Consider the following 24,719-nt stretch of genomic DNA (forward strand, 5'->3'; position numbering starts at 1 on the left):
TTTCGAATTTCGAGTTGCGAAAAGCTGTATGTGGCAAGTTCTCTCAGCGCTTCTGCAGCTGCTTAGTGTGAAATGTTTGAAATGTGCCAAGCTGTACAAGCGAGTGGCGGATGCACTATTTTTAATCAAAACTAGATAAGATTTGCCACAATGACAATGACAAGTGCACTTGTGGGGCAGATTCACACCAAGTCCGGCAAATCCAGTGTGTGTCTGAGAATCACAAGCGCGTTAAATTGAAACTTGGGATTTCACGCAGCTTAAGTTTTTTAGCAATTATAGCTCAGCTAAACAAACAACAACAACCACTAAAAATGAAGAACAGGCATTAACACTTGTCAGCCGCAACAGGAATATGTCACCTGCAGTCAGAAGTGGGTTGAGGGGAGGGCCAAATTCAACTGCTGATAGGCAAATTTAATTCACTCTCTACTCACCACTCCATGTCCGATCCTCCCTCTGCAATCGCATCAAGTATAAATATCTCACATAAATTCATATTTATGGTCGAACACTTGAACCTTTTTGTTTACCGCACTCACACACACAAGGCACACACACAATCAAAAGTCGATTAGCATGCAGCATGCCCCGGGGGCAGTTATGAACCCAGTCCAAAAACTCATTCGCTGGCAACAAGCAACAAATAGGCAAACGCAGGTAATCGCATTTCCAAAAATATTTGCCTCTGCCACCGAAAAACAAACCAATTTTCAACCCCTGCCCAGGCGCAAAGTTTGTGTTGAAAATCTGCTGAAACACAATGAAAATATTTTGCCTTCTGCCTGAGGGGGTGGAGTGGTGAGGTGAGGGCAGGGGATCTTTGGCTGTGACAAGTACAAGCCACTTGTGCGTTGATGATAATTTTTACATTTTTGGGGCAACGACAGCAGCAGCAGCAGAGAGAGAGAGAGAGAGAGGTGGAGAGGATGTTGGATGTTGGACGGTGGTCCAAATATCTGAAATCGGCTTATGTCGCCTGCATTGTGCTGACAATGCTGGAGGAGCTTTTGTTTTAGCCATGGCCATAACATGGGCAATCAACGGGGTGGCCACAGCCTGTGCGGCCAGGCATTGTGTGATTTATGAGCAGTTTTAATTTAAAAGCAATCAATTTGAAAATATGTAGCCAAAAGAGTTTGGATGGCAAGAAAAGTTTCAGATAAGTTCTGCATTGTAAGATTATAATACAAAAAGTCGGGGAACGCTTTTGGAAGTGTCATCAAAGAGAGTACAAATAAATTGAAAAATGTAATAGAGTTAAGTTCCAATAGCAGTCATAATAACAAATTTTACACGAGCAATTATCACAGTTAATATTCTCTTAAATAGATTTTGCAAAGATGCAAGAGCTAAGTATAATCTCCATACTAACTTAACGAGTACTTGTTTATTACGAATTCTAAACTAAAATAACTAAATATTATAATAATTTAATTTGTAAGTTACTGCAAATAATGTAAGCCAAATAATTATTTCAGTTGCATTAGCACTTTTTATAAAGGGAGCTATCTTAAAAATAAATAAAATAAAAATACATAAAAATATATAATTAAAAGATAACATTAAACTAATATCAAGGGCAATAAAGTATAACAAAATTGCTTCTGTTTTGGTAACTGTTTCAAGCCAAAAGTCTGCCGATTAGGTTCTGTTCGCGAATCGGGGTTCGATGGAATAGGATTGTTTTCAATCTTTGCTCACTTCGAACATCTGAAAGATAAATTGAATTTAGTACACTTTGGGTAAGATTGTTTTTTTTTTTTGGGTAATCACATTGACTCTAGAATAATAGTAAAATAATAAGAATGCCGTTATAGATCGGAGGCGTGTAAATTGAACTATAAATTTATAAAACCGACCGAGATCTCCGGTGAAATGTAGTCTGATGTTAATAGTTTTTTCGATAGGTTCTTCGTTAGAAAAGTTGTTAGGCAAAAAAGTTCATAGAAAAACTCATTTCAACCGATAGTTCCTATGGTAGATATATGATATAGCACATTCTGCAAACTTGATACTTGATACATGTTATTAATTTAAATTGAAGATGAGCTATCAATAATTATTAAGCCATGGGTCAAAAGTGACCGTCGGTTGCTTTTCTAATGAGCCAAGTGACATTAGCAGCAGCCTGACAATAACAAAAACCTGGGAAAAATCATTAAAAAATGTAATTATGTCAAACATTCAGGTATTATCTTGATGCATTATCCTTGGCTAATGAGCCGCACTTGGCCACAACTACAGAACTGTGAGTTGTCTCAGCGATCTTATCGCTTCAAGGAGCGCCAAAAGTGAAATCAATTAAAATTTATCACTTTATTTTCATTAAGAGACAAAAGTCAAGCGGCGGCATTCGCCGCTCCTGTCCCCAAGGTACAATTCGTTATCAATTCGAGGACAATGGCGGTCAGGATGTGGCTTAACTGTAATTTGTCCGGGCGTCGACGCAAAGTTGCCAGCGATGAAGAAGACGACAATAAAACGCCGCAACGTTTGTCGCTTTAAATAATAAAAACATTTGATTTGCCAAAGGCGGCACGTGCCACAACGACGACTAAGGACGCGCAGTGATACGCTGGGCTGGCAGTGCGCAACCAAATCGCAGATAAAGCCATCGCGTAAATTAATGGGCGGCACGTGTCCTTGACGCTGCCACAAAGAGACCAGCCACGACTCGAATTGGCATGGGGATTGAAATTTGGATTCGCATTCGGATGCGGATTGTCATTGAGCTTTGGATTGGGCAAGCTGTCCACACTGGGTGGTCTGCATGTGTGAATTTGGGAGCAGCTTATGGACAGCAAATTATCGGCTCTATATGGGTCTTGTTTGTGCTGCGCCTGATAATTGAGGCGTAAATGTTGCCACACGTTCGCACACTCGTCCGCAGCTCATCTTTGCACATTGTCGCCCTTAACTGACTCCAAAGTGAAGTTTATGATTTGTGACAATTGCCACGGATTTACGAGCAGAATGTGGCTTATGAGTTTGCCTCTTCTTTTATTTTTAGTGCAGCTATTCGGTTTTAGTATGGATTTTGCTGGCAACTAAGTTGCTGATAACTCTGTAAAAGTTTTGTGCAGGATGCCAAACGCATTTGCGAAGTGCATAAAAAAAATGTAATAAGCTTCCCAGATTTAGTAGCAATGAGTTGAAACAAAGAAGTTCACATAAACAAAGGATGCTTTTGATTTTCCAGCTGATGAGCTGGTTTCAAAGTGCTCGACAAAACCTTTGACCATATGCGATAAAAAATCGCAAAATAAATGCGTAATTCGTTGCTCGAATACCCTTAAAAAATTACTTTACACATATTTACAGAATATTTAACAAAATAGAGAAATATTGTATTGTCAAAGAATTCAAACTCTCAGTATTTGTTGCAAACAAAATAAATTAAGTATATATTATTTTTGTGGAAAAGTTTGTGATTTAATTTAAGAATCAATCTCAGATCAGGTTATATAGAAAAATGGACAAATTTATAAATTGTCTATTTTAAAAATGTTAGTATTTTGCTGATATTATTCATTTCCCAAAATGTATTTGCTTAAATTTGATTACTGGAAAATATATTAAATAACGAATGTAATAATTGTTAATGTTAGAAATATGCGTAATATTTATATTATTTATTTCATAATAGTTATTAGCGAAATTCATTGACTGACTACAAAAGATTTTTAACTTCTGACCAGTGTCCTCTTGTTTTTGACTTTAACTGAACAATCAATCAAATATTGGCTCAGATAAGTCTTATTTAAATAATTTCCCCAACTGAGCATAACTTCTAGTTAAACATAACAGCTAAAATAATATATACAACCGGAAACATAATAAGCAGGTTGATCACCTCATATTTAAGAGTATACAATGAGTATTTAAAATTTACACAAAACACAAAAATAAGAGAAGTCACACCACAAATGCAAGGGGAATTCTTGGTGATGATGAAAAAGGGGGAACGGCAGACATATGGCCACTTGGCAGCGTTGGAAAATAAGTGGAGGATATGCTAACAAGTCGAGCAAATCGCAGGACAGGCGAACAATTGTCAAATAACCACAGGACATGCACTTGAGCGCATCTTGTGTGTGATTGAAACAGGATGTGTGGAAGAGTTACAAGGTGGATGATGAAGATGATGATTCGACGGTGGATAGTCCCCCCGGTCCAGTTGCTTTGATCCTTGATTGGAGTTGGCTGGGCCACTCGAGGCGCAGCTGTGACACTGATTGATGAGCCGAGGGGCCAGCGATTTGAGTATCCATAAACAGCTTTGAGGATTCCGCATCAGCGATTGCTTTAATCGAATATCTTATGGATTGGAAGGGGTTGCGGCTCGCTGAAACCATGTAAATGGTGTCAACTGTGGGCACCATAAAAAATAATGACCAGCAGAGATAAAATATATTTTATGTTATTGCTCCACTTCGCCAATTTCAGCAGTAGCAGCAGCGGCAAACAATATTTACATTTTAAAAGTTCCAAATGTACCAGTTAAATGAAGCAGAAGCAAGATTGTCGCCCCGCCACACAAATGGTTCACATTTTATATATTTAATGGTGCAGGAGACTGCGGGGAGGGGCGGATCCAGCAGACGCTTGCAACAAAATCGAAAACAATGGTAGTCCAACAACAACTAAAAAAACGGATAGACACGCCCCCACTCTGAACCGCCCTGACAATCGAATTTGCACACTGGACACATTTTGTAAATTGATACATTGGACACTTCTTAGAGCTGGCAAAGAATTTGGCAATAAATCATAAATCAATACGAAACGCTGCCAGGCAAAGCGGCAATCGGAAGCGCCTCACTCATGTCCTCATGTCCAAGTCCTGGGCATTGGCTAATGATGTCTTAAAAAACGATTTTGGGCCCAGGGTGGCCAAAAAAAAAAAGTGGCAATGTCACAAAACGAGGGCAATTGATGTCCTCAGGTCAAACGCATTAACAAAATTGCCATTTCAGCTGGCGAAACTCTTATATTTATGGTATATATAAATATATATATATATATATATATGTGTGTGACTGCTTATATGTGTATAAGTGTATGTGTGTGTGTGTGCGGCTAGGAAATTGAATTTCCACGGCGCTAAGTGGAGACGGAGCAACAATATTCTAGCAAATCGGCTTTAAGTCATGAAAAATAATAGACAACCCCCGACGAGTAGTAAAAAGCAGATTGCGAGGCGCGTCAGCAGCCAGAAAAGATTGTGGAACACATGCTGTGCCGCATATGATGACTGACGAGGACGACGAAGAGGACTAGGACCAGGAACAGGACGAGGAAGGGAAAGAAGACGACTTTGAGCGCTTATCAACTGGGAAACACGCATGGGATGTGGAGGGCGGCCAAAGCAACATGTGAAACTTTAAGTATACATATATATAATATACAAGTGTATATATATATATATTCTGAGAGCATTTCCATAATTAGTCTGAAAGACATTAATCTGATAAATAAAAGTATGCTTTTAATTTAATTTAACTTACTGACAACTAAATTTAATTGTCAAAAAGTAAAAATTGTTTCAATATTTAATACCAATATCTAATTTTCTAGATTTTTTCTTTTAGTCGTTTGACTCCAAAAGTTAGTCGAAAAGAAAATAAAGAGTAGTCAAATAAATATTGATAAGACAACATATTTTTATATCGTTTTTATAATGACGTTTTCACTTAACTATTTGCTGCATTACATTTTATTTTTAATTTTTAATTATTTTTATTATTTTTACTATAACTATTACTATTACTACTACTTTAAAACTTATTTAACGCTTATAAGCTAAAATTCATGTAAATCATTTAGAATGTGTTACTCCCAATAAAACTAAAGCAGATTTACATTAAAACTATTCCAAACAATTTTAAAAAAGAGTTACTTTGCAGAACACATTAGTCTCTTATGTTGGATGAGCTAGGTTAATGCATATGGGAATATATTTGTAGTTTGAATGGAAGCATTTTATAGATACATATTTCGTCAGCAGGATTGTTACAATTATAGCTCTTCGACCAACCCTAATTGTTAAACTAATGATAGAATCTTTGTCGGATTGACACTATAATACCAAATAGCTCCCATAGGAAAAATCGGTTGGTCTTTTCAATTGATAATTAAATTTGGTGGATTGCGCGTAAGTTAGACGTTCTTTCTTGTTAATAATTCTGACGAAAACTATATTTATTTATTGTGCGTCGGAAGTCTATAAATAGTAACTTAATATTGGTCTAATGAAAAATGTCATCAAAACATCACATAAGCAGAAAAATAGTTGAATTCTTGAATATCAAGTTTCGCTCTGGGGATGCTCATCTTAAGCTCACTTCGGGGTAGTGATAACAAAGACCGAGGATTGGTCACGTGCAACTTAAAGGCAAATATTTATTTCGTGGATCAGCTCATATCTGTATCACCGGGTATCTCGGAGTCCTCAACGGTGCGCGTGTCAGGTATGTAAACCTTGAAGGCAAACTTGGACTTGACAAAGGAGCCGGTGTTCAGCACCGTGCAGCCATGCTGAGTGCTGGCAAAGCTTTGGCACGAGTCACCCATCACAACGAGATCGGGCAGTGGATAGAGCCACAGTGCTGGATCGTAGTCCCAGTGCACGGGCATGGCAATAGGGTGTATGGGCACCAGATGACCTTGGCAGACAAGCGTGCGCGCAAAGTGTTGCTCAATGTGCGTCGTGTCCGGCGGAAAGTGCAGCGTATTGCGACAGAACTTTGCCATCAAATCCAGACGACAGACGACAATCTGCTGGGTGCAATACTGCAGCCGGCACGGATTTGTTGCCAGCTGAGTGCGTGGCCAGGCCTTGAGCAGTCCAGCAGCCAGACACTCGGGCAGCGGAGCACGTGGGAAAATGTTGGGAGCTGTCGGATCCTCAGCGGAGGGCACCAAAATTAAATCAGTTTGCTTCTTCAGCTGATCACAGCCGGCAGCCAGTGCGCCCAGCGCATCCAAATGCTGACGCAACTCATGATGATTCCGTGTGCTGGCTGTAAAGGCGCCCATAAGCACAATAGCCTGTGGCGGACAAGAATCGTATCCGACAAAGAGTTGGCGCAGTTTCTCCATCACAACAGGCAGATCCAAGCGCACATCGGAGAGGAACACGAGTGTCGTTTCCGTATTGCTGCGCTCCAATTCTTGCAGCCGGGGCGAGTATTTCAGCAGCTTTGCAGACTCTCCGCCCCAAGTGTTGCCAGTGCCGAAGAAGGCGCGGCTGCTGCTCGCCGGCTCAGCGGGCGGAAAGCCCAAACCATCAACTGCAAGAGATTTGGTTAAAAATAAAGTTTAAGCATTAAATAAAGATTTACCTTTTAAAATGCCATTTGCATAGCTGCCCTCGGCGAGCACAAAGCAACCCTCGCAGAAGAAGCCTGCATGATAGCGAGCACCGCTCAAATCAAGCTGCACACAACCCGTCGGATCCTCCACATAGAATTTGCCCTCCTTGAGCTGTGTCAGCAGACCCAAGATGACAGCCTCCTTCAGATTGGATGTCGCCAGCAAATTCTCCGCGAATTGCAATTTGAATTTCTTTGTCTGCGCCTCGGAGGCGACGCCGTCTTGGATGACCGCCGGGGCAAACAGATCATGTCGCAGCGTCTTCTGCAACAGCATCGCATAGCGCTGCTGCAGATAGTCCGCTTTCATGCGGGGCTCGCTGAGCAGGCTACGAGGCTGTCCATCCCGCTCAAATTTCTTGATGCGCGAGTTGTAGCGAAATCGGGGCACTGTGAACGCATCGATGAGTGCGAAGACCGTCTCGCCTTCGTCCAGTCCGACGCGATTCAGCTCATTGATAGCCTTTTCTAGCGCCTCGCGCTCCACATGCGGCGTCGCCAGCTTCTGGCCCTGCAGATTCTCCGTTATGACCGTCATCCATTTCTCGCGCTCGGCCGGCTCGAAGGGCAGCAGCTGCTCGGCCAGGTAGATGCTGTTCTCGGAGCGTATTAGGAAGCCGCTCAGCTTGAATGAATTTGTTATGCGCTTACGCAACTGCGTTAATTCGTCCATCATCAGCGAAATTGTGTTAAATTTAACCATAAACACAACTTGTAGCGATTAATGTTTATGATTTTGGCGCCATTTGAACCAGTGAGCGAGCGAACCAATGCTGCACGCACTCTCCAACACTGTAGAGATGTGGTAGTTCGTCGATTACATAACAAAATTATCGCTATCGACATTTGAAGTTGGAAAAAAGCAATGCAGAATAATTAAAATTTTCTCTACGAATTTGGTTTCTGTTATGAAACCGTTTCACTCTTATATTTATATATATGTACGTATATATATTTATGTTTAATACTTGCTTAAAATAAGAAAACGCTAAAAATGTATATAAATTTGAATCTTTTTTATTTAAATGTATAATATCCTGATGCATCAATAAATAAAATCATTTTGTATGTTTTACTGCTTGGAATACAAATCAAATTTTGTATAATAATAGTTAATAATTTTAAAGGCATATACAAAGATACAACAATTTTAAAACAATCAACCGACAGAAGATTCTGTTTGTGGATTTGACTCACAAATACGTAGGTAAATTGTAAATGATTCACATTGCGTATAACAATAAACATATTTGTAGTTCTATCACTTTTTTTTATCATTAAAAAAAATGCAACGCAGAATGTTGATCGTTTCACTGGCTGTTTTCCAGTTGACTGGCTGCTATTTGCTGCACACATTGCTCGATTATGTTGTAGACAATCTCTGCAGTTTGTGCCGTGTTGAAGGGTTTATCAATGCACGGAACATGAACGAATAAAGTCCGCTTGCTGTCCACATCCAGGGACTTCAGATAGATGTAACCGCAGAGGAAGCCGCCAACATTTTTGGACGCCTTCGTCGCCGATAAACTTTTATCACCCGTTGAACGAGCTGGTGCCACGCACTCCTCGCATGTTGCATTTACAGCCTCCACAATCTTATCAACGTTGAGTCCACAGCGCAAAACATTCGCCTTGCCATTGTTTGGTAAACAGCAGGTGCCTTTGCTCAAGAGTTGGCCAGCATTATCGGGTCGACGAAACTGATGATTATAAGCGAGTTTCTCCACATAGACGCACTTGGCAACGCCTGAGACGCCGACATGCACCACCAGCTGTGGTAAATACATCAAATATGGATATTATGGATGATGTCAGCGCTGCTAAATTAAATCGATTCTGCTCACCTCTGGCTGAAGCTTCCAAATTTCTGCGACTGCCTCATCTACTGCCGTATATTCCACGGGCACCATTCTCTTCTCCAACTGGTACTCATTTCCCTCGTGGCTCAGCTGATCAGGCAGCAATTTGACAGCCTCCCAGCTGGCATTGAGCTCTTCATGGCCCAGAAATGGACCGAATCCAGTTACAATAATCAGTTTACGCTCCGCTGACGACATGATGAGAACTGCCGCCCACCATAATTAATAGCGTATTTCGCATTCATTTGTTTGTGTGTGTGTGTACATTCGACAGTGTTGATAAATACACCTGAATAAAAGATAGTACGCTGATTACATAGATTGGAGAGCATATAAACATTTATTCAATTTATGCATGTGGAAACCTTAAAATAACTTTTCATAGACCTATTAATTATAGTGGTGGTTACATATATTTGCAGCTAAGATAGTTCAAACGGTTATTTTTGATTGGCACCAAATGCACCAGGGCTACATAACTGCATTGACTAGTGTTGTGAAACTTTAACTTGCGTTATAAAAACAGTCCTGTCTTAATACTGGTTCGCCTGCCCTGCTAAGGCGCAAATACAAAGAATTTCCGGACAAGTGGTTCAATGTTAAAATCAAATTTTTGTACAAACTAAAACTAACAATTAATCCAAGTATGTTGAACTGAAAAGGAAAACACATAAAATAAAAACACACATTACATTCCGCGAATGCAAAGTGCAGGAAAAGTACAACAAATAATTCGCCGCAAAATCAAGCCAAGCATTAATCGAAATCAATAAACATTTTTCTTCACGTTACAAAAATAAAGCATACAAAATTGTACGAAGGTAATATGTAAGTATTTGGTGGGATATTAAGCTAATCTAATCTAAAACTGGCTAAAGTCAGCTACGTGGTTCATACATATACCCTCACACACAAAAATACACACAGAGACACATTTGAACTTTGTACACATCAATAATTTATTCACATTTTGTATTATTGCAGTTCGTGGAAGGCGCGAAAGGAATTGGAGAAGTTGGTGGCAACTGTTGGAGCAGCTGCTGAATTTCCCAAGAGAGGGTGGAGCCTTAAGGGTGGACTGTGGTGGTGCAAGGAGCAACAAAGAGAGAATTCATCATGTTGTCGCGCGTGCAAGATTTTCTGTCACGCCATCGACGTAAATTGATTGTAACCGGAGTCCTGGTGGGTGGTACCATCTATGCGGCTCGCTATGCCCAGCGCAAGCTGGTGGAGTACCAGGAGCGGCAGGCCCGCGAGTTCTTTGAGCGAACACGACGCGTGCATCACTTTGAGTCGACGGAGCGCACCTGCAACCAGGTGATACTCGGCATGGGCGAGGAGATGTGCCAGGCGGTGTTGGCCGAGTGCAGCACGGACGAGCTGCTCGAGCAGCTGCGCCAGAACCCGGCCAACAAGTTGGAGCTGTGGGAGCAGATGAAAATTGTATCGTTCACGCGACTGGCGACATTTGTGTATGCCTCTTCCATGCTGGTGGTTGCGCTGCGCGTCCAGCTCAATCTGCTCGGCGGCTATATCTATCGGGACATTATGACGGAGCAGCGGCAAATCACCGATGAACTGAAGCAGCAGTACTTGTCACTTATCCGCCACTTCATCACGTTCGATGGCATCCGGGATCTGGCCCGTTTCATACGCACCCAGGTGGTGGAGGTGCTGAAGACGATGCCGTTGACACGTCAATTGACTTTGGCCGATACGGGGCAGATATTCTGGTCACTGCAGATGGCCATCAATGGGGACACACGACACGACCCCAATGCACACATGAGCAAGTATCTGTTGCCGGATCAAATACGGCTGCAGCAGAGATCCGATTGCTCGCCGCTACTGCAACAGATGTACAACGAGACGCTCGATCTGCTGGAGAGCGAGGAGTGCATTGGTGTCTGTGCGCATAATGTGAGTCGCGGCTTTGTGCTCAGCTGCGATGCCATTGCCGAGTCTATGGGGCAGACCTTGCAGCATCTAGCGCCTGGCGAGCTGCAGAATCAACAGCCATTGGGCAGTTCCAGCAGTAAACCGAGCAACAATAACAATCTATTAAATATTAATACGGTGCTGCTGGCACTGGCCAAATTGATACCCATCGTGAGTGGACTCACCTCGCATGGCTATGATGCCACCGCGAGGCCACAAAATCTGCCCACCCAGTTGCTCAGCTTCTACGTGGTATCGGAGAAGACGAAACTGTTGGGCGCCAATGTTTACGAGACCTTCAGCTCTGGCTAAGCGGAGCAATCCTAATTGTAAATTGTGCTAAGCTAAGAATATACCATATAGACGATATATATATATATATATATATGAACAGATCCGATCTTGTGTTTAGTTTTATGTGCATGTGTTTGTAAGTCGTAGCTAAGTTAAGGAAAATTAAATGCAAAGGGATTAGCTTAAGGCAACCAAAATTGAACGAAACATTCGAAACAACAGTAACACGAGAAGGCCTTTAAAAAACATATGTGTATGGAAAAATATTGAAGAGCGAGTTTTTATAATAAATCGAAACAAATTATAAGCAAGCAAATCTGTTAAACTTGAAGACATTTATTAAATATATCAAATGCGAAAGTGGGAAGTTTTTATTCTTTCATTTAGCACGGACACACCGAAAATTTCCCACTTACAATGGGGTTGGCAAAAGGGAAGAAAACCCGCCCTATCGTTGATAAGGCGAGCGGTCGCCGACAGCTGTCGACGTCGCTGCCGCCGCATCGTTTGTTTATATGATTGTTCTCTTTTCTCTCTTCGTTACGCTTTTTCTCAATGAGCGCTGACAGCGCATGCGGTTTTGGTGCTAAACAAATTCCAAGCACAGCTGCACACACACACAAATAGAAAGGTATCTTTTAGGCGCAGCGATAAGCAATCGAATGTTGTGCTTATTAATTATGCTCATAAATAAATGTGAATGGAACAAATTTGATAGCGAGTATTTTTTCACCTAAGAGCTTGCAAAAGTTTCGGCATGTCAAATCTTTGTCCGCTCTCTCTCACTCAGTGTTGGGTATCTAACCCTCTCAGTGTCTCTGGCTCTCTCTCTCAGTTATTGCGGCTGCTGCTGCTGCCCAGCTGTCTGGCTAGAGTCTAATTATTATATACATCGGCAGCGCAGTTGCAAAAGTTACGTGAAAACGTAAAGGACAAAAAGACGCGCCTTCCTCCACTGCTTGCTTGCCTCTGTCTGCGTGTGTGTGTGCGCGTGTGTTTGTGTGTGTGTGTGTCTGCATTGTGTGTGCAGAAAGAAAAACAACATCATAAAATGTGCAAAAGCATGCAAAATATGTTTAAAATAAATAAATATCGAGTCTGCTTTTAAGCAGTAATACATAACAACAACTGCAACAGCAGCAACAACATCAAGAATCAACATCCAAAATTTGTGTAAGTTGAAATGTGCAAAATGTAAGAAATTTGTCAAGTGTTAATGTTGATGCCCTTTGAGGTTAAAGGAGTCTTTAACCCAATGCTTGAACAACGCTATTATTGATTAAGACAACTCAGGCACACATGACGCAGACAGACAGACATTTGCGTGCCTTACCATTAGCTCCAAAGGTTAAAAGGGTGAGTTAGGGGGTGTCTATATATGTGACTCGACACCCTAACAAAACTCGCAATGCAAACCGATAACTTATGCGTACACACGCATACATGTGTGTGTGTGTGTGTGTGTGTGTGAATCTACAAATATGTACTTTTATTATTAACAATAGCAGAGCGAGCCATGAAACTAACAATCCTAAAAAAAATACCAACTCCTGGACTAACTCAGTTATTAGGGCCCAGTGGCTTTCTACAAGTGAGCAAGTCAAGTGTGACAACGTGCAAAGTATAGACAACAATAGGGCATACTCCCTACAAGCAGCCCAAGCACCCCTAGACCCCAAGCACCCCTAGACCCCAACAATATTTATGAAAACAATGCATGCAAGCCAAGAGTTGGCCGTCTACTCGTATATAGGCATATTGACATACTAAATGCAAAGGATCAAGTAGCTTGACAATGGGCCACGCACACTACAACTATAAATATAAATATAAATATATACATATATTCACTTATGAGTTGGAGGTGCTTCCCATGTTTGTATATGGTTTTTGGTTTTGGTTTCTCTAATTGGCGACTTTCTTGTAGTTAACAGACCTCAAGGCAATTACGAATGTATTGCTATTTAAGTAGCTTCTTGGAATGTGATTCTAGCATGCTTTCATTAGCTTTCTTTAATGAATGATATATTTTCCATATATTCCTAAACAATGTATTGGAATTGACAATAAGTTGCTATTTATGAAAAAGGTTGTTGCAGGCAAAAGAAAAAAAGCTGACTCGTATCAGTGACCTATTATTTTTATTGTTATTATTGATTTATAGTAATATTCATTTAGAGATGTTCGCTCTTTTATGTTTTCTCTTTTTGTTGTTCAATTTTACTGGCACGCAATTCTTTCCACAAATGACTTGCTTTAAGCGATAATAAAATGCCGACATATGCTTTAATTAAAAACATAAGTCAATACTCAAGGTACTTTTTACAAACTGATAAAAAACAATTACCAGCTAGTACAAAGGGAAAGATAAAAGAATATCTTTTTTGCAACATTTGTATGTCTCTTATTATGAAGTGTTTGTCGATTACAGTTCGACTATGTGTTTTTATGTTTGAAATATTTATTTCTTAAAACTGTTCGAGCTAAGAATCACAAAAATTATTGGCTGTTTCATATGTTAGACTTATACAATTAATTTGCCGAGTTGGAAATGATAGAAAAACCCAATCAATAATAACTACTGAAAGTCCAAAGGACACTTTCAATATTCCAGCACATATATATTCATCCACCACTTGAAAACAGGAATTACCCCATGTCAATCAAACACACACAAACAAAGAAAATGTGTGTGTGTGTGTGGTTGGTGGTCTCTATCTTTACGCTGCTTTGTATGCCACTAAAGTCCTACTTTTGCAACATGAATGAATGGCTATAACTGCATTTTTTATGAGAGTGAAGTTGGTTGGCAGACCGATGCCTTCTTTCGGGGACTGGGAGTGGGCCTGGGTTTTATTCGTCGTCTGTTTGGCTTGTCAAAAACGTCAAAATGTGCGATAGACAGGAAAACACAAGCACACTGCCTTACCCCCGCCCCTTACCCTCACTCCATCCTAGAAACTAGCGCGTGGTTACTTAAGAGTCCTGCAATAACAACAACAGCAACCACCCACCTTACCACCCTGCCATCCTGCCAACCGACCAACTGCACGCTCAACGTTGCAACCGCAGGGTGGAGCATAAAGTAAACCTCAAAAGAATATGTAAAATTGTGCCACAAATGACGTTTGATAGATGGTTGTGGGTTGTGCACGGACTTGTCCCAAGTTGGTCGCAGCTTGGGGCATGCATCGGCTGATTAGTTGAATGCCTCCGTTTGTCAATACGCTTAATGATGCTGACTAAGCTGCCCTCATCCGGTTGCATGCTTAACGCTCGACTGTAATTAGATGCCCCGCGGTGGCAGCTCATAAACATATTCCTATAGCTTGCTCTGATTTCTATCTAGCTGAACTCCCTTTTTATTGCGTATACGGCACGTTGTTTTATTTGGCACATCTCCTCGAGGCAGTAGCTACTAAAACCGGCAAAGAAAATGAAAGCAAACAGTTTTATATATGTGGATGTAACTCATAGAACATGGAACAAAATGTAGCATATAGACTAATGACTTAACGACTGATTGCTGTCTTTGTTTTTCGTAAGCGTATGGCATATGACTCTAACTACGAGTAAATGACTTTTTAAATAGTTCAGCTGCAGTCATTATTTAAACTAACTGAAATGTTCTCAATACAACAATGGTGCTGCATTTAGATGGTTTATTAATCGTCTGAGTCGAGTAGGAAGTTTGTGCACTTATTATCTTCATGCATAACTGATTACGCTTAGCACGATTCTGTTTATCTGTCATTTAGAAATCTTACATAGACTTATTTCACGTATTATCAATGTAATATTCTTTCTTCTTTTACATATTCATAACTGTAGTACACCTATCTTTATTATTTCTATCTGCCTTCTTAATGTTTTTCCTATAATTATCACTAAGCTTTCAGCGCTTAACAATTTCGGGTATTTTTTTGGGTTTCCGCAAACATTTTGCATTATAATACCCCTTGATTTATTTATAATGAACTTTATTAATTTGACATTCTATTTCATTTTTAATTTTAGTTTAATTTCTCGCTTTTAATTTCAAATTGAATTTTAAATTGCTATTCCTAAAACACATAACTGTGGACTACTTTTAGTTCAAATGAAATAAGTAAATAATAAAAACTTGCACAATTGTTTGTTTCCACGGGTGCTTTACGCATTTCAACAGACACAGTGACAAGTTCTTTGCCCAACTGTATGAAACCTGCCAATGTCTTAACATTACCAATGCAGATACAAATATGCCATTTTTATCAACTTTATCTAAAACGCCCCTAGTCACATTTGGCAATGTGTCATAATTCTGCAGATAACATATAGCAATAAAGTTGATGAAGCGCCACAATGCCACGACTGCGATTACGAGTAGATATCGACTCAAATTCGGTTTCAGTTGGTCTCAAAGAGCAGTTATTCATGTGAAAGCAACCGAACAGCAAGCACCATACGACTAAAATAGATCACGGTGACAATACTCGAACAATTTCGTACTTGGGTAATAATACAGATAATTAACATTGGTAATTGGTCTGTTGTATTTTTGTTGTTATTCCAATCTACTTGATCTCCATAAATATCTAAAAATAGAAAATAATACAACTGTACTATCCGCATAGCTATTGGTTTGCCAATGATTAAAGTTTGGAAACATTTTAGAGCAAAATGCCCAAGTTAACTGGCTGAGTCGGTGGCCAGCTCCAAAACGCTTTAAACATATAAAGTGACCTTAATCACGCAAAAACAACGTTACGGATAGCAGACACAGAGACGGAACCGGAGTAGAACGGAGCTGGATTCAGAATGCGACGACCAAAAATATCGCTGAAAAAGTATTTCTATTTTACATTGATTTGTGCGCTGCTGCTGATTTTTGGCTTTAATCTCAAGTGAGTTGCATCACACTGATTTCCAATTTTTACTTATCTAATCAACTTTACACCTTCCACCACAGAGAGTACGAGATATGGAAATCGAACCGGGAGCCGCGATCCCTATTGTCGGTTACCCAACAGCAGCAGCAGCAGCGACAACATGAGGCAATAAATGAGATGAAAGGCTTGATAGTTTGGGAAACCACCTCAACATACGAATCAGCGCCGCCAGCTTCGCCCGTACCGGCGTCCGACCAGGATCAGCAGCTGCAGGAGTTAGACGCAGAGGAGGAGGGAGCAGCGGGAGATAGGCGTGCACAGACAGCGGCTACAGCTAAGCCCTGGTTCTTTCGGAATGGTGAATACTATCCGAAGCCGGCGAAGACATTTAGCAATCGCAAGGCAAGGAAATTGCATGCACCGCGACTATTTCCACAGGAGGATCAACACGGTGATCGTGTTGTCAACCAGCTGATGTATGTGCCGCACAATTACGAGCAGATCAAGGCGAGTGGCAAGCTGAAAACCATCTTGCTGTATAACGGACTGGGGCCGTGGAATGTAAAAAAGGGTCGCGAGGTTTTCCTCCGCTCCAAGTGCCCGGTGGATACCTGTGAGCTGACTGCCAATCGTGATCTGGCCAGCGTGGCCGACATGATACTCTACAAGGACACATACATACCCACAGGGATTCGCCGGCCCAACAACCACAAGCAGGTCAACATGATGTACTATCTGGAATGTCCATATCATACGCAAAACGTCAAAGTGCCGGATGCCATCAACTGGACGGCAACCTACAGGTAAAAGCTAACAACTCGACCATTACTCTTGGCATTTGCATAATTTGTTTTCTTTTACTTGCAACTCAGACGTGACAGCACTGTGATGGCGCCCTATGAGAAATGGCAGTACTACGACAATAAGGTGCAGCAGCAGGAACAGGATCACAATTATGCTCTCAACAAGACGAAAAAGGTTGCCTGGTTTGTGTCCAATTGCGGGGCGCGCAACGGCCGACTGCAGTACGCACACGAGCTACAAAAGCACATTGAGGTAAGAATTGCAATTGCGTTTCAAACACTCTTCGAACTTGGCAAGTGAGTGCTAAAGGAGGAAACTTCCTTGGCTGAGTAGTTAGTCGAGTAACTAGACTCTAGTTAGTCCGTCCCAAATGTTTACAATTTGCATTGATTTTATGTTTTGTTTTGTATACCCATATATATATATATATATATATATATATATTATTGATAACAGGACAAGCTTCCTGACCTGCCTCTAGAATAGTCTCTTTATTGTGAAACTATGTGACTTATCTTGGCATAAGCTCATTTTTATTTTACTGCAGATATTACAAAGGCTGGGCTGGGCTGGGCTGGGGCTGAATTGTAGTTTTTTTTTCTTATGGCTCATTGACAATATGGTTCATTAACCGCAACACCAATACCGCGTTATAAAAGCTGCTATCTTATATTTACTACTCTAATTTGTAAAGAAACTTCTTCTTTTTTTTTATTTACGTGCATATAAAGCCATAAAAAAACAAGAACCAACTTTTAGTAAATATACATATAAATTTCTTAAAGACATTGTGGGCATTTTTGAATTCTGAATTCATTTGTGTTTTCATATTTTGTAATCGAAATCACATTTAATAAACAGCATATCGGAAATAGTGAATACACAGATACAATTCAGCCCCATAACAACCCACCACATTGTGGTTGATGCAAATTAATTTCAGATTGCATTTAATAACAAATTGATTTCAAATTATTGTGTTAAAGGGATCACTTTTTTGTTTTCCAAAATAGTTCACGCAAATCGTCAATAACACGTTTGACTACGCTTATTTTATAGTTAGCAACAATTTTAATATATAAAATGAATAGCCGTGTCATATAGCTCACATAGGAAACAAGTTACGTTAAAAAACAATTAAGTTTGTATAAACAATATTTCATACATCTGCAAGAGTATTTCATTTTCGGTTCGGTTCTGCTTTTTTTATTTTCAATTTTTGTACTATCAATAGTAAGCTTTGATGAAAAGCATTTAATCGCCTGTTGTGGGTGTTGTTTTCTCTTCCCGGTAATATTTGATAAGACAAAATTTGCAAAGCTACATGCGGCTTTCATTTAGTTCGTTTCCGTTGCAAATTCAAATTGGAATTGTATATCTTATCATTTGACTTGCTTTCCTGACAATTGCTTATCATTCTCACAAATACTTCTTTTTGCCAGGTGGATATTTATGGGGGATGTGGCAATTACAAATGCCCTCGAAGCACTGCTGATAGATGCTTCGATATACTGGACAATGATTACAAGTTCTATTTGGCATTCGAGAACTCCAATTGCCGGGATTACATAACGGAGAAGTTTTTTGTGAATGCACTGAATCGCAAGGTGTTGCCAATCGTAATGGGCGCTCGTCCCGAGGACTACGAGGTGAGTGCTCCACGTCGCTCTTACATCCACGTCGATGAGTTTGCCTCACCGAAAGAGCTGGCCGAGTATCTGCACATACTCGACAAGGATGACGAGCTGTACAACTCGTATTTCAAGTGGAAGGGCACCGGTGAGTTCATCAACACATACTTCTGGTGTCGTGTCTGCTCCACGCTGCACAACGAGGATCAGCTGCGTAAGTCGTCCTGGTACCATGATGTCAATGATTGGTGGCGTGGTGCTGGCATTTGCACCTCGGGATCGTGGCGCAACTTTAAGGCGCGCATGGATGTGATTAGCGATGATTGAGATGGGGTCGTTGTCCAGATAGTGGACGGCGCCGGTGTCATTACGTAATCAAAATCCAATATGTGCGGCTAAATTGTTGTTGTTTTTAGTAGGTATGTTTGTACTATGTGTAAAAATTTCCCTATTCGCTTTTATCGAAGCACTCCGGGCCCGGGACCCGAAGTTAAAATACTACTTGTTTTCTAGCTAGAACTAAGTACAACTAATCGCTTCTAGTATATACATATTTTACTGGCGTACTATTTAAATATTAAGCATGAGCAAATCGAAAATCAAACGAGCATGGGGCAAAACAACAAACAAAAAAAAAACTCGATTTAAACATGTTCCTTCCAGGATTGAAAGAACCGCTTATCGAATGTTCAATACAAAGACAGAGCGCATAGAAACTAGCCTATAGACTAAAGATCCCAAGAAGATCATTGTAACATATACAATACCAAATAAATAAGAGAAATTAGTCTAGTTATACAAAATATATGTACTTATATATAAAATGAAATTTATATTTTAGTTGTTCAAACAGCAAGTCCAATATAGAGCATAGACAAAAGACCGAATGGACACTCACATAAAAACACTCACACCCATAAATGTTCAGTAGCTTAAATAGGTATTAGCTATTTATTGCAGGCATATAAACAAGTACATTCATACATTTGCCACATATAATTATAAATCATTTTGTAAGCAATATTTTTGTAAGCAACAAAGTCAACATATTTTCATTTCGTCTGCTCAAAGAGTTTTGATTTAAATAGCGATGATTTTTGTTGCATTAACTTAATAATTAAATGCTGCAGAGGCAAACGCACAAAGTCGCGCAATACTCAGCCTTGTCTGACCTTTATTCTCGTGGTAAGCTTCACTGCTGCAACACCTCAAAGAAACATTCCTATTTATACACTTACTAATTTGAATACTTAGCCATAATCATCACCTTTGCTCAGTTACCGCTTTCAACCTAAGTCAGTGTTAAAATCGTGCCATTAAGTAATTATATGTGTACCACTTATTTATTATGTGCATACATAGCTGTTTAGGATAGAGTATTTAATCTTCGGATAATAGCTTTGCTGACTTACTGACTTCGTGTACAGCAATGTGTACTTAACTATCATTTGATTTTTGTATATTTTAATGTGTGTAATTGTTAATTTTAGTTGTGAATTGAACTGTGTGTTTTACAATCTTTAGCAATATTTATTCGATAACATTTTATTTATAAGCATTTAGTAATATCATAAATGTGTATTTTGATTGTGAATTCAATTATTTTTAATTTTTACTGTGATAAAACAAATAAAAAAAGAATAAACAATGGCAAAAAACAAAATACAACAAATGGCAACATTTCGAATCGTTTTTGGACAACTTAAATTTTAAAAGAATACTGTATATAATTTAACAATCTATTTTCCATAATTCAGGGTAACGTATACGTAAGATATTTTAAGCATTGTAGCCAACGCAGCAAGCTGTGCAAACATTTAAACAAGATATTTTAAGCATTGTAGCCAACGCAGCAAGCTGTGCAAACATTTAAACAAAGAAAAAATTAAATGGTTTGTTGTTATTCTGAGCCTCCACTTTTGAATGTCATCATGTCGAATGATACTTTATGAATAATACTACTGATTTGTTGCTCAAACATGGCACATTTTCAGCTGCTGCAATAAATCCTTTAAGTTATTTAACTTGTCTTGCTTTGACTTCGGTTCTCCCACCGATGCTGCCACAACTTTGGCAGTTATTTTGCGTTGCAGAGCAATGGCCTCCACTTTCTTAGATAGCTTTAATAAGTTTCAGAAGAGCACGAGTTGTAGATCAAATATAAACTGTAAAGTCAGTGCAAGACTTACCTCGTAGGCACGTTTGATAATGCCGTGGGACATGCCAGCCAATTTAGCTGCATTGAAGCCGTACGACTTGGGGCATGCACCCGCTGTGTATTTGTATAGGAAGGTGACCGTCTCCTGTGTGGGATCTGTGTTGTCCTCATTCTCAACCATGCATGCCATATGACCCAGCGTGACCCTCTTATCCATGTGAAAGAAATCAATCAGATTGTGGTAATGCGTGGAGAACAAAGTCCGGCATTTCAAGCTCGCCAAAAAGTTGACTACAGATGCTGCAATAGCCGTGCCATCGTAAGTGGCCGTGCCACGTCCAAGCTCATCGAGTAGCACCAGCGAATTCGACGTGGCATGCTTCAATATGAGCGACGTTTCATTTAGCTCCACCAAGAAGGTGCTGTGACCGGCTAGTATATCATCCTGCGCCCCAAGCCGCGTAAAAATGCGATCCACAAGCGACATGCGGCAAGCGGCAGCAGGTATGTGAGCACCCTGACAAAATGGACAGAACAAGGTTTCCATGGATATTTCATAATTTCACATTTCATTCCACTTACTATTTGTGCCATGATAGTCAGCAAACCCAGCTGGCGCATCAGCGTGCTCTTGCCGCCCATATTTGGGCCAGTTAGCAAGGAGAGGGGTGCCTCCGATTCAGTGCCCAGTTGCAGCCCATTTGGTATGTAAGTTGATGGATTCACACACGGATGATAGCCCTCCTCCAGCTCAATGAAGGGTTGTGTCTGTGCCGAGACCAGCTCGGGCACACAGATGACCAACTGCTGGCGTGCATACTCCGCCAGGGCGGCGAGCACATCCAGCATGGCCACACAATCGATGCACTGCTTCCATTGCTCATAGTGATTAGAGAACTTCTCAAAGAGGCGACGAGCCAAATCCTTGAGCACTGCATTACGCACCTCCTCCGCCTGCTGCATGTCCTTCAGCAGCGCCTTTGTCTCCGCTGTGGTGTAGCGACGTGCGGGCTTCTTGCCCCTCACCTGCCCCTCAAGCGCATATGACTTGTTCACTTTGTGCGCATGCGTCTCAGGCACCTCCAGCTGATAGCGTTTCTTGTCCGAGCCAAAGTAAATGACACGACAACCAAAGTGACGCTCCTGCTCCGTTAGATAAGTCTTCAGCCGTTGCTCAACGTCAGCAATGCCCTGCTGCACCTCATCGTAGTCAGAGTCAACGCCAGGCTGAGGTGCAACGACGCCTGTTTTGTCAGCTGCCTCATGATCGAAGGCATGCTGAAAGAACTTCAGCTGCTTGCTGAGATCGGGAAAACTGCCTCCATCGGTTGGCAACTGCGTCAAGCGTTGCAAGAGCGATGTTTCACAGTCCTTAAACATAAGCGGCAATTGAGTCAATGCTCCAAATCCCTTGAGTATGCTCATGAAACTGCGCAGCTTCTGTTTGTTGTACAGCTTCTCTTCGAAGAAAATGGCCCTTGAATCCGGATGATCTGCTTGGGCCACACGCTTGTTGCCAAACAGATGAATCTGAGCCAAATGCCGCTCAAAATCCGGCATGGGCGCCAGCAAAGCTCGCAGCTGCTGCAGCTCATCGGGCTTGCTGAGAAGCTCACCAATCGCCTGCTGCCGCTCGCGAAGAACAGTTAAATCGCAGCTGGGCGCACAGAGCCAATGATGCAGCAGTCGTTTGCCAAACTTGGTGCAGCAATTATCCAGCGTTGACAGCAACGAATGCTCCTCGCCAACAATGCGCAAATTGGACAATGTGGTCGCATCCAGCACCATGTGTGAACGGCGCAACGTAGAAGCCAGCGCTGCTGGGATATTTTCCAGCTGCAGCTGATCGGGCGGCACATACAACTGATAACGTGCCATTGGCAACACCTTGGGCTCCAGCTTACACTTGGCTATGTAGTGAATACACTGACCGAGCGCCTTGAGTGCCAGCTTGTAGTGATCGGCGGGCGTAAGGCCCAAGTGATCCGTATCCGATTGCATGCTGCGCAACACCAGCGGCCAGTTGTTCTCGGCCGGCCCACCGCCAGCATAGTAGCGTTCCGCAAGCAACTTGAGTGTCTTCTCAGCGCTGCAAAGCTGTGTTCCAGTGGCTGGCATCTGCTCCTTGAGAATGCCGCCTAGCACTGTGCGCAGAATTTGTTGGGTGCGCGCACTGAGTGCTGATTTCTCATGAAGTAACTAAGGACAATGTTAATAATGGATAAGGATAATAATAATAACTGGCAAGAACTGCCATACCAAAACTCACCAGGACGGGCATGTGATGCGAGAGCAGCGTCAACAGGCGAGAGCAGCTTTTGTCATCATCGAATTCGCCCACATGGAAGTCACCAATGGAGGTGTCTATAAAACAGATGCCATATTTGCTCCAGGTGCCCTCATCCTGCTCGACTATGGCCAGCATATAATTGGGCTGATGATTGGGCCCAATGGCGCACTGAGATCCAAACACTTGCGTGCCCCTATCCGTAATCTGGCAGATCTCACGGGCAACAACCTTATCGAATTTCGTTGGCTTGATCAGTTTGCAGCGCTCCGTCATCATGTCCGGCGTCTCAGTTTGCTCCACGCGAGCCACCTGGGCAAGAGATTTGTTTTACAACTTTGCAATTAGAACTGTTGTCCTTATACTCACCTTATATCCCCTGTCTATCAATATGGTGGACATCTTGTCGAAGGAGATCTCTGGGAAGCCGGAGTGAGCGAATTCGCCGCGCATGTAGGTGAAACCCAGCTCTTTGACACCCACATCGGCATCGCTGTGATACAACTCATAGAACTTGCCCACCTTGAAGAAGAGCACACAATCGTAGTTGTCCGACTTGAGGATCCACCACTGACGCACGCCCGGCGACAGCGAATTCAGAAACTTCTCTGGCACATGCAGTGTGCTCTTATCGTATTCGGGATGATCGGGTCGTCTGCCAGCCTTATCCTTAATCTTGTCAGGCTGAAGGAATTCCAGTTTCTGATGTGGCCACAGAACAGGCTCATCCAGATTTGTCGATGTTGTGGTCACAATCTCATCGTAGGCGGCATCCTTTTTGGCATTGCTCTGCAGCTGCTGCAGCTTCTCCATGAATGTGCCACCTGCAGCCAAGACAGTTGTATCCATTTTGGTTTTCTTGCTAAGAGGCTCATTGTTATTATTGTTGTTGTTGTTATTGTTGTGGTTTTTGGCGGACTTCGTTCGACGCTTCTTGGGCGTGGGACTCTCCTCTGATTCGGGTTCACTTGACTCGACTTCATCATCGCCACTGTCGCTCTCCTCACTGACAGCAGCCTCCTTGCTATCATCTGGCTCAAACTCGGACCCATCATCCGAAAAGTCCTCCTCCGATTTGGATTCATATTCCTCCTCTTCGCTCTCCGATTCGGGCAAAATAATGCGCTTACGCTTAAGTTTCCCAATCTCCTCCTCCTCCTCACTGTCTACCCCATTAGCAGCTGTGCTGGGTGAAATTGACAACTTGCGCTTGGCAGCTGGCTTCGATTCCTTTTGCCCATCCTTCCCATTTCCATTCCGTTGATTTTCCTTTTGCGACTCGTTCGCTCTGTTCGGTGTAAGTTTGTTTTTGTCAACTACTGGCGACTTGGTAAAGTAATTGAACAAAGTGTTCTTGGGAGTGCCGCCAGCACTAGTATTCAATTTCTTGGACATTACTCAAGCGTCCAACCTGGCTTCCAAATCGCGAATGACGCCAAAAATCTGCGCCAAAATCGAGCGGCAAATGTTACCAGGGCTCTAACATAACTATAACAGGGTA

General features: G+C 41.6%; 5 protein-coding genes across 7 annotated transcripts; 2 read left to right on the plus strand and 3 right to left on the minus strand.

Annotated features, from left to right (window-relative positions):
• Positions 1–5,789: 5,789 nt before the first annotated feature.
• Positions 5,790–8,100, minus strand: LOC6557372 (DNA polymerase epsilon subunit 2). The gene is made up of 2 exons (XM_001985356.3): positions 7,347–8,100; positions 5,790–7,295 (listed from the first exon to the last, which is right to left on the minus strand). Exons 1-2 carry the CDS (start codon positions 8,077–8,079, stop codon positions 6,418–6,420), a joined length of 1,611 nt encoding a protein of 536 aa, XP_001985392.2. The 5' UTR covers positions 8,080–8,100; the 3' UTR covers positions 5,790–6,417.
• A 277-nt stretch (positions 8,101–8,377) lies between these two features.
• LOC6556792 (pyroglutamyl-peptidase 1) lies at positions 8,378–9,487 on the minus strand. Its single transcript, XM_001985355.2, has 2 exons — positions 9,221–9,487; positions 8,378–9,148 (listed from the first exon to the last, which is right to left on the minus strand). Exons 1-2 carry the CDS (start codon positions 9,431–9,433, stop codon positions 8,687–8,689), a joined length of 675 nt encoding a protein of 224 aa, XP_001985391.1. The 5' UTR covers positions 9,434–9,487; the 3' UTR covers positions 8,378–8,686.
• Positions 9,488–9,831: 344 nt separating this feature from the next.
• On the plus strand, positions 9,832–11,783 carry LOC6557391 (peroxisomal biogenesis factor 3). 2 transcript variants are annotated; one of them, XM_001985354.2, is made up of 2 exons: positions 9,832–10,063; positions 10,220–11,783. In XM_001985354.2, the coding sequence occupies exon 2, from the start codon at positions 10,352–10,354 to the stop codon at positions 11,483–11,485; it is 1,134 nt and encodes a 377-aa protein (XP_001985390.1). In that variant the 5' UTR covers positions 9,832–10,063; positions 10,220–10,351; the 3' UTR covers positions 11,486–11,783. The 2 variants fall into 2 exon arrangements, with proteins under 2 accessions (XP_001985390.1, XP_043071230.1); XM_043215295.1 differs by having other exon boundaries at positions 9,886–10,056.
• A 3,957-nt stretch (positions 11,784–15,740) lies between these two features.
• Positions 15,741–20,246, plus strand: LOC6557543 (glycoprotein 3-alpha-L-fucosyltransferase A). Of its 2 annotated transcripts, XM_032743238.2 has the most exons (5): positions 15,741–15,962; positions 16,124–16,353; positions 16,419–17,141; positions 17,211–17,394; positions 18,585–20,246. In XM_032743238.2, the coding sequence occupies exons 2-5, from the start codon at positions 16,268–16,270 to the stop codon at positions 19,098–19,100; spliced, it is 1,509 nt and encodes a 502-aa protein (XP_032599129.1). In that variant the 5' UTR covers positions 15,741–15,962; positions 16,124–16,267; the 3' UTR covers positions 19,101–20,246. The 2 variants fall into 2 exon arrangements, with proteins under 2 accessions (XP_032599129.1, XP_001985389.1); XM_001985353.3 differs by lacking the exon at positions 15,741–15,962 and having other exon boundaries at positions 16,108–16,353; positions 18,585–19,813.
• A 51-nt stretch (positions 20,247–20,297) lies between these two features.
• LOC6557027 (probable DNA mismatch repair protein Msh6) lies at positions 20,298–24,645 on the minus strand. The gene is made up of 5 exons (XM_001985352.3): positions 23,588–24,645; positions 23,201–23,530; positions 21,514–23,130; positions 20,963–21,448; positions 20,298–20,893 (listed from the first exon to the last, which is right to left on the minus strand). The coding sequence occupies exons 1-5, from the start codon at positions 24,611–24,613 to the stop codon at positions 20,747–20,749; spliced, it is 3,606 nt and encodes a 1,201-aa protein (XP_001985388.1). The 5' UTR covers positions 24,614–24,645; the 3' UTR covers positions 20,298–20,746.
• Positions 24,646–24,719: the final 74 nt, after the last annotated feature.

Source organism: Drosophila grimshawi, unplaced genomic scaffold (genome assembly GCF_018153295.1).
Source record: "Drosophila grimshawi isolate 15287-2541.00 unplaced genomic scaffold, ASM1815329v1 contig_44, whole genome shotgun sequence".
NCBI lineage: Eukaryota > Metazoa > Arthropoda > Insecta > Diptera > Drosophilidae > Drosophila > Drosophila grimshawi.

Coding starts and splice junctions, on each gene's coding strand:
- LOC6557372 (XM_001985356.3), bottom strand. CDS start 8,079: ATGGTTAAATTTAACACAATTTCGCTGATGATGGACGAATTAACGCAG. Junction 7,296..7,346: donor TGCAAATGGCATTTTAAAAG/GTAAATCTTTAT, acceptor AATCTCTTGCAG/TTGATGGTTTGGGCTTTCCG.
- LOC6557543 (XM_032743238.2), top strand. CDS start 16,268: ATGCGACGACCAAAAATATCGCTGAAAAAGTATTTCTATTTTACATTG. Junction 17,142..17,210: donor AACTGGACGGCAACCTACAG/GTAAAAGCTAAC, acceptor CTTGCAACTCAG/ACGTGACAGCACTGTGATGG. Junction 17,395..18,584: donor AGCTACAAAAGCACATTGAG/GTAAGAATTGCA, acceptor TCTTTTTGCCAG/GTGGATATTTATGGGGGATG.
- LOC6557027 (XM_001985352.3), bottom strand. CDS start 24,613: ATGTCCAAGAAATTGAATACTAGTGCTGGCGGCACTCCCAAGAACACT. Junction 23,131..23,200: donor CGCATCACATGCCCGTCCTG/GTGAGTTTTGGT, acceptor CATTGTCCTTAG/TTACTTCATGAGAAATCAGC. Junction 20,894..20,962: donor TTATCAAACGTGCCTACGAG/GTAAGTCTTGCA, acceptor AACTTATTAAAG/CTATCTAAGAAAGTGGAGGC.
- LOC6557391 (XM_001985354.2), top strand. CDS start 10,352: ATGTTGTCGCGCGTGCAAGATTTTCTGTCACGCCATCGACGTAAATTG.
- LOC6556792 (XM_001985355.2), bottom strand. CDS start 9,433: ATGTCGTCAGCGGAGCGTAAACTGATTATTGTAACTGGATTCGGTCCA. Junction 9,149..9,220: donor TTTGGAAGCTTCAGCCAGAG/GTGAGCAGAATC, acceptor TATTTACCACAG/CTGGTGGTGCATGTCGGCGT.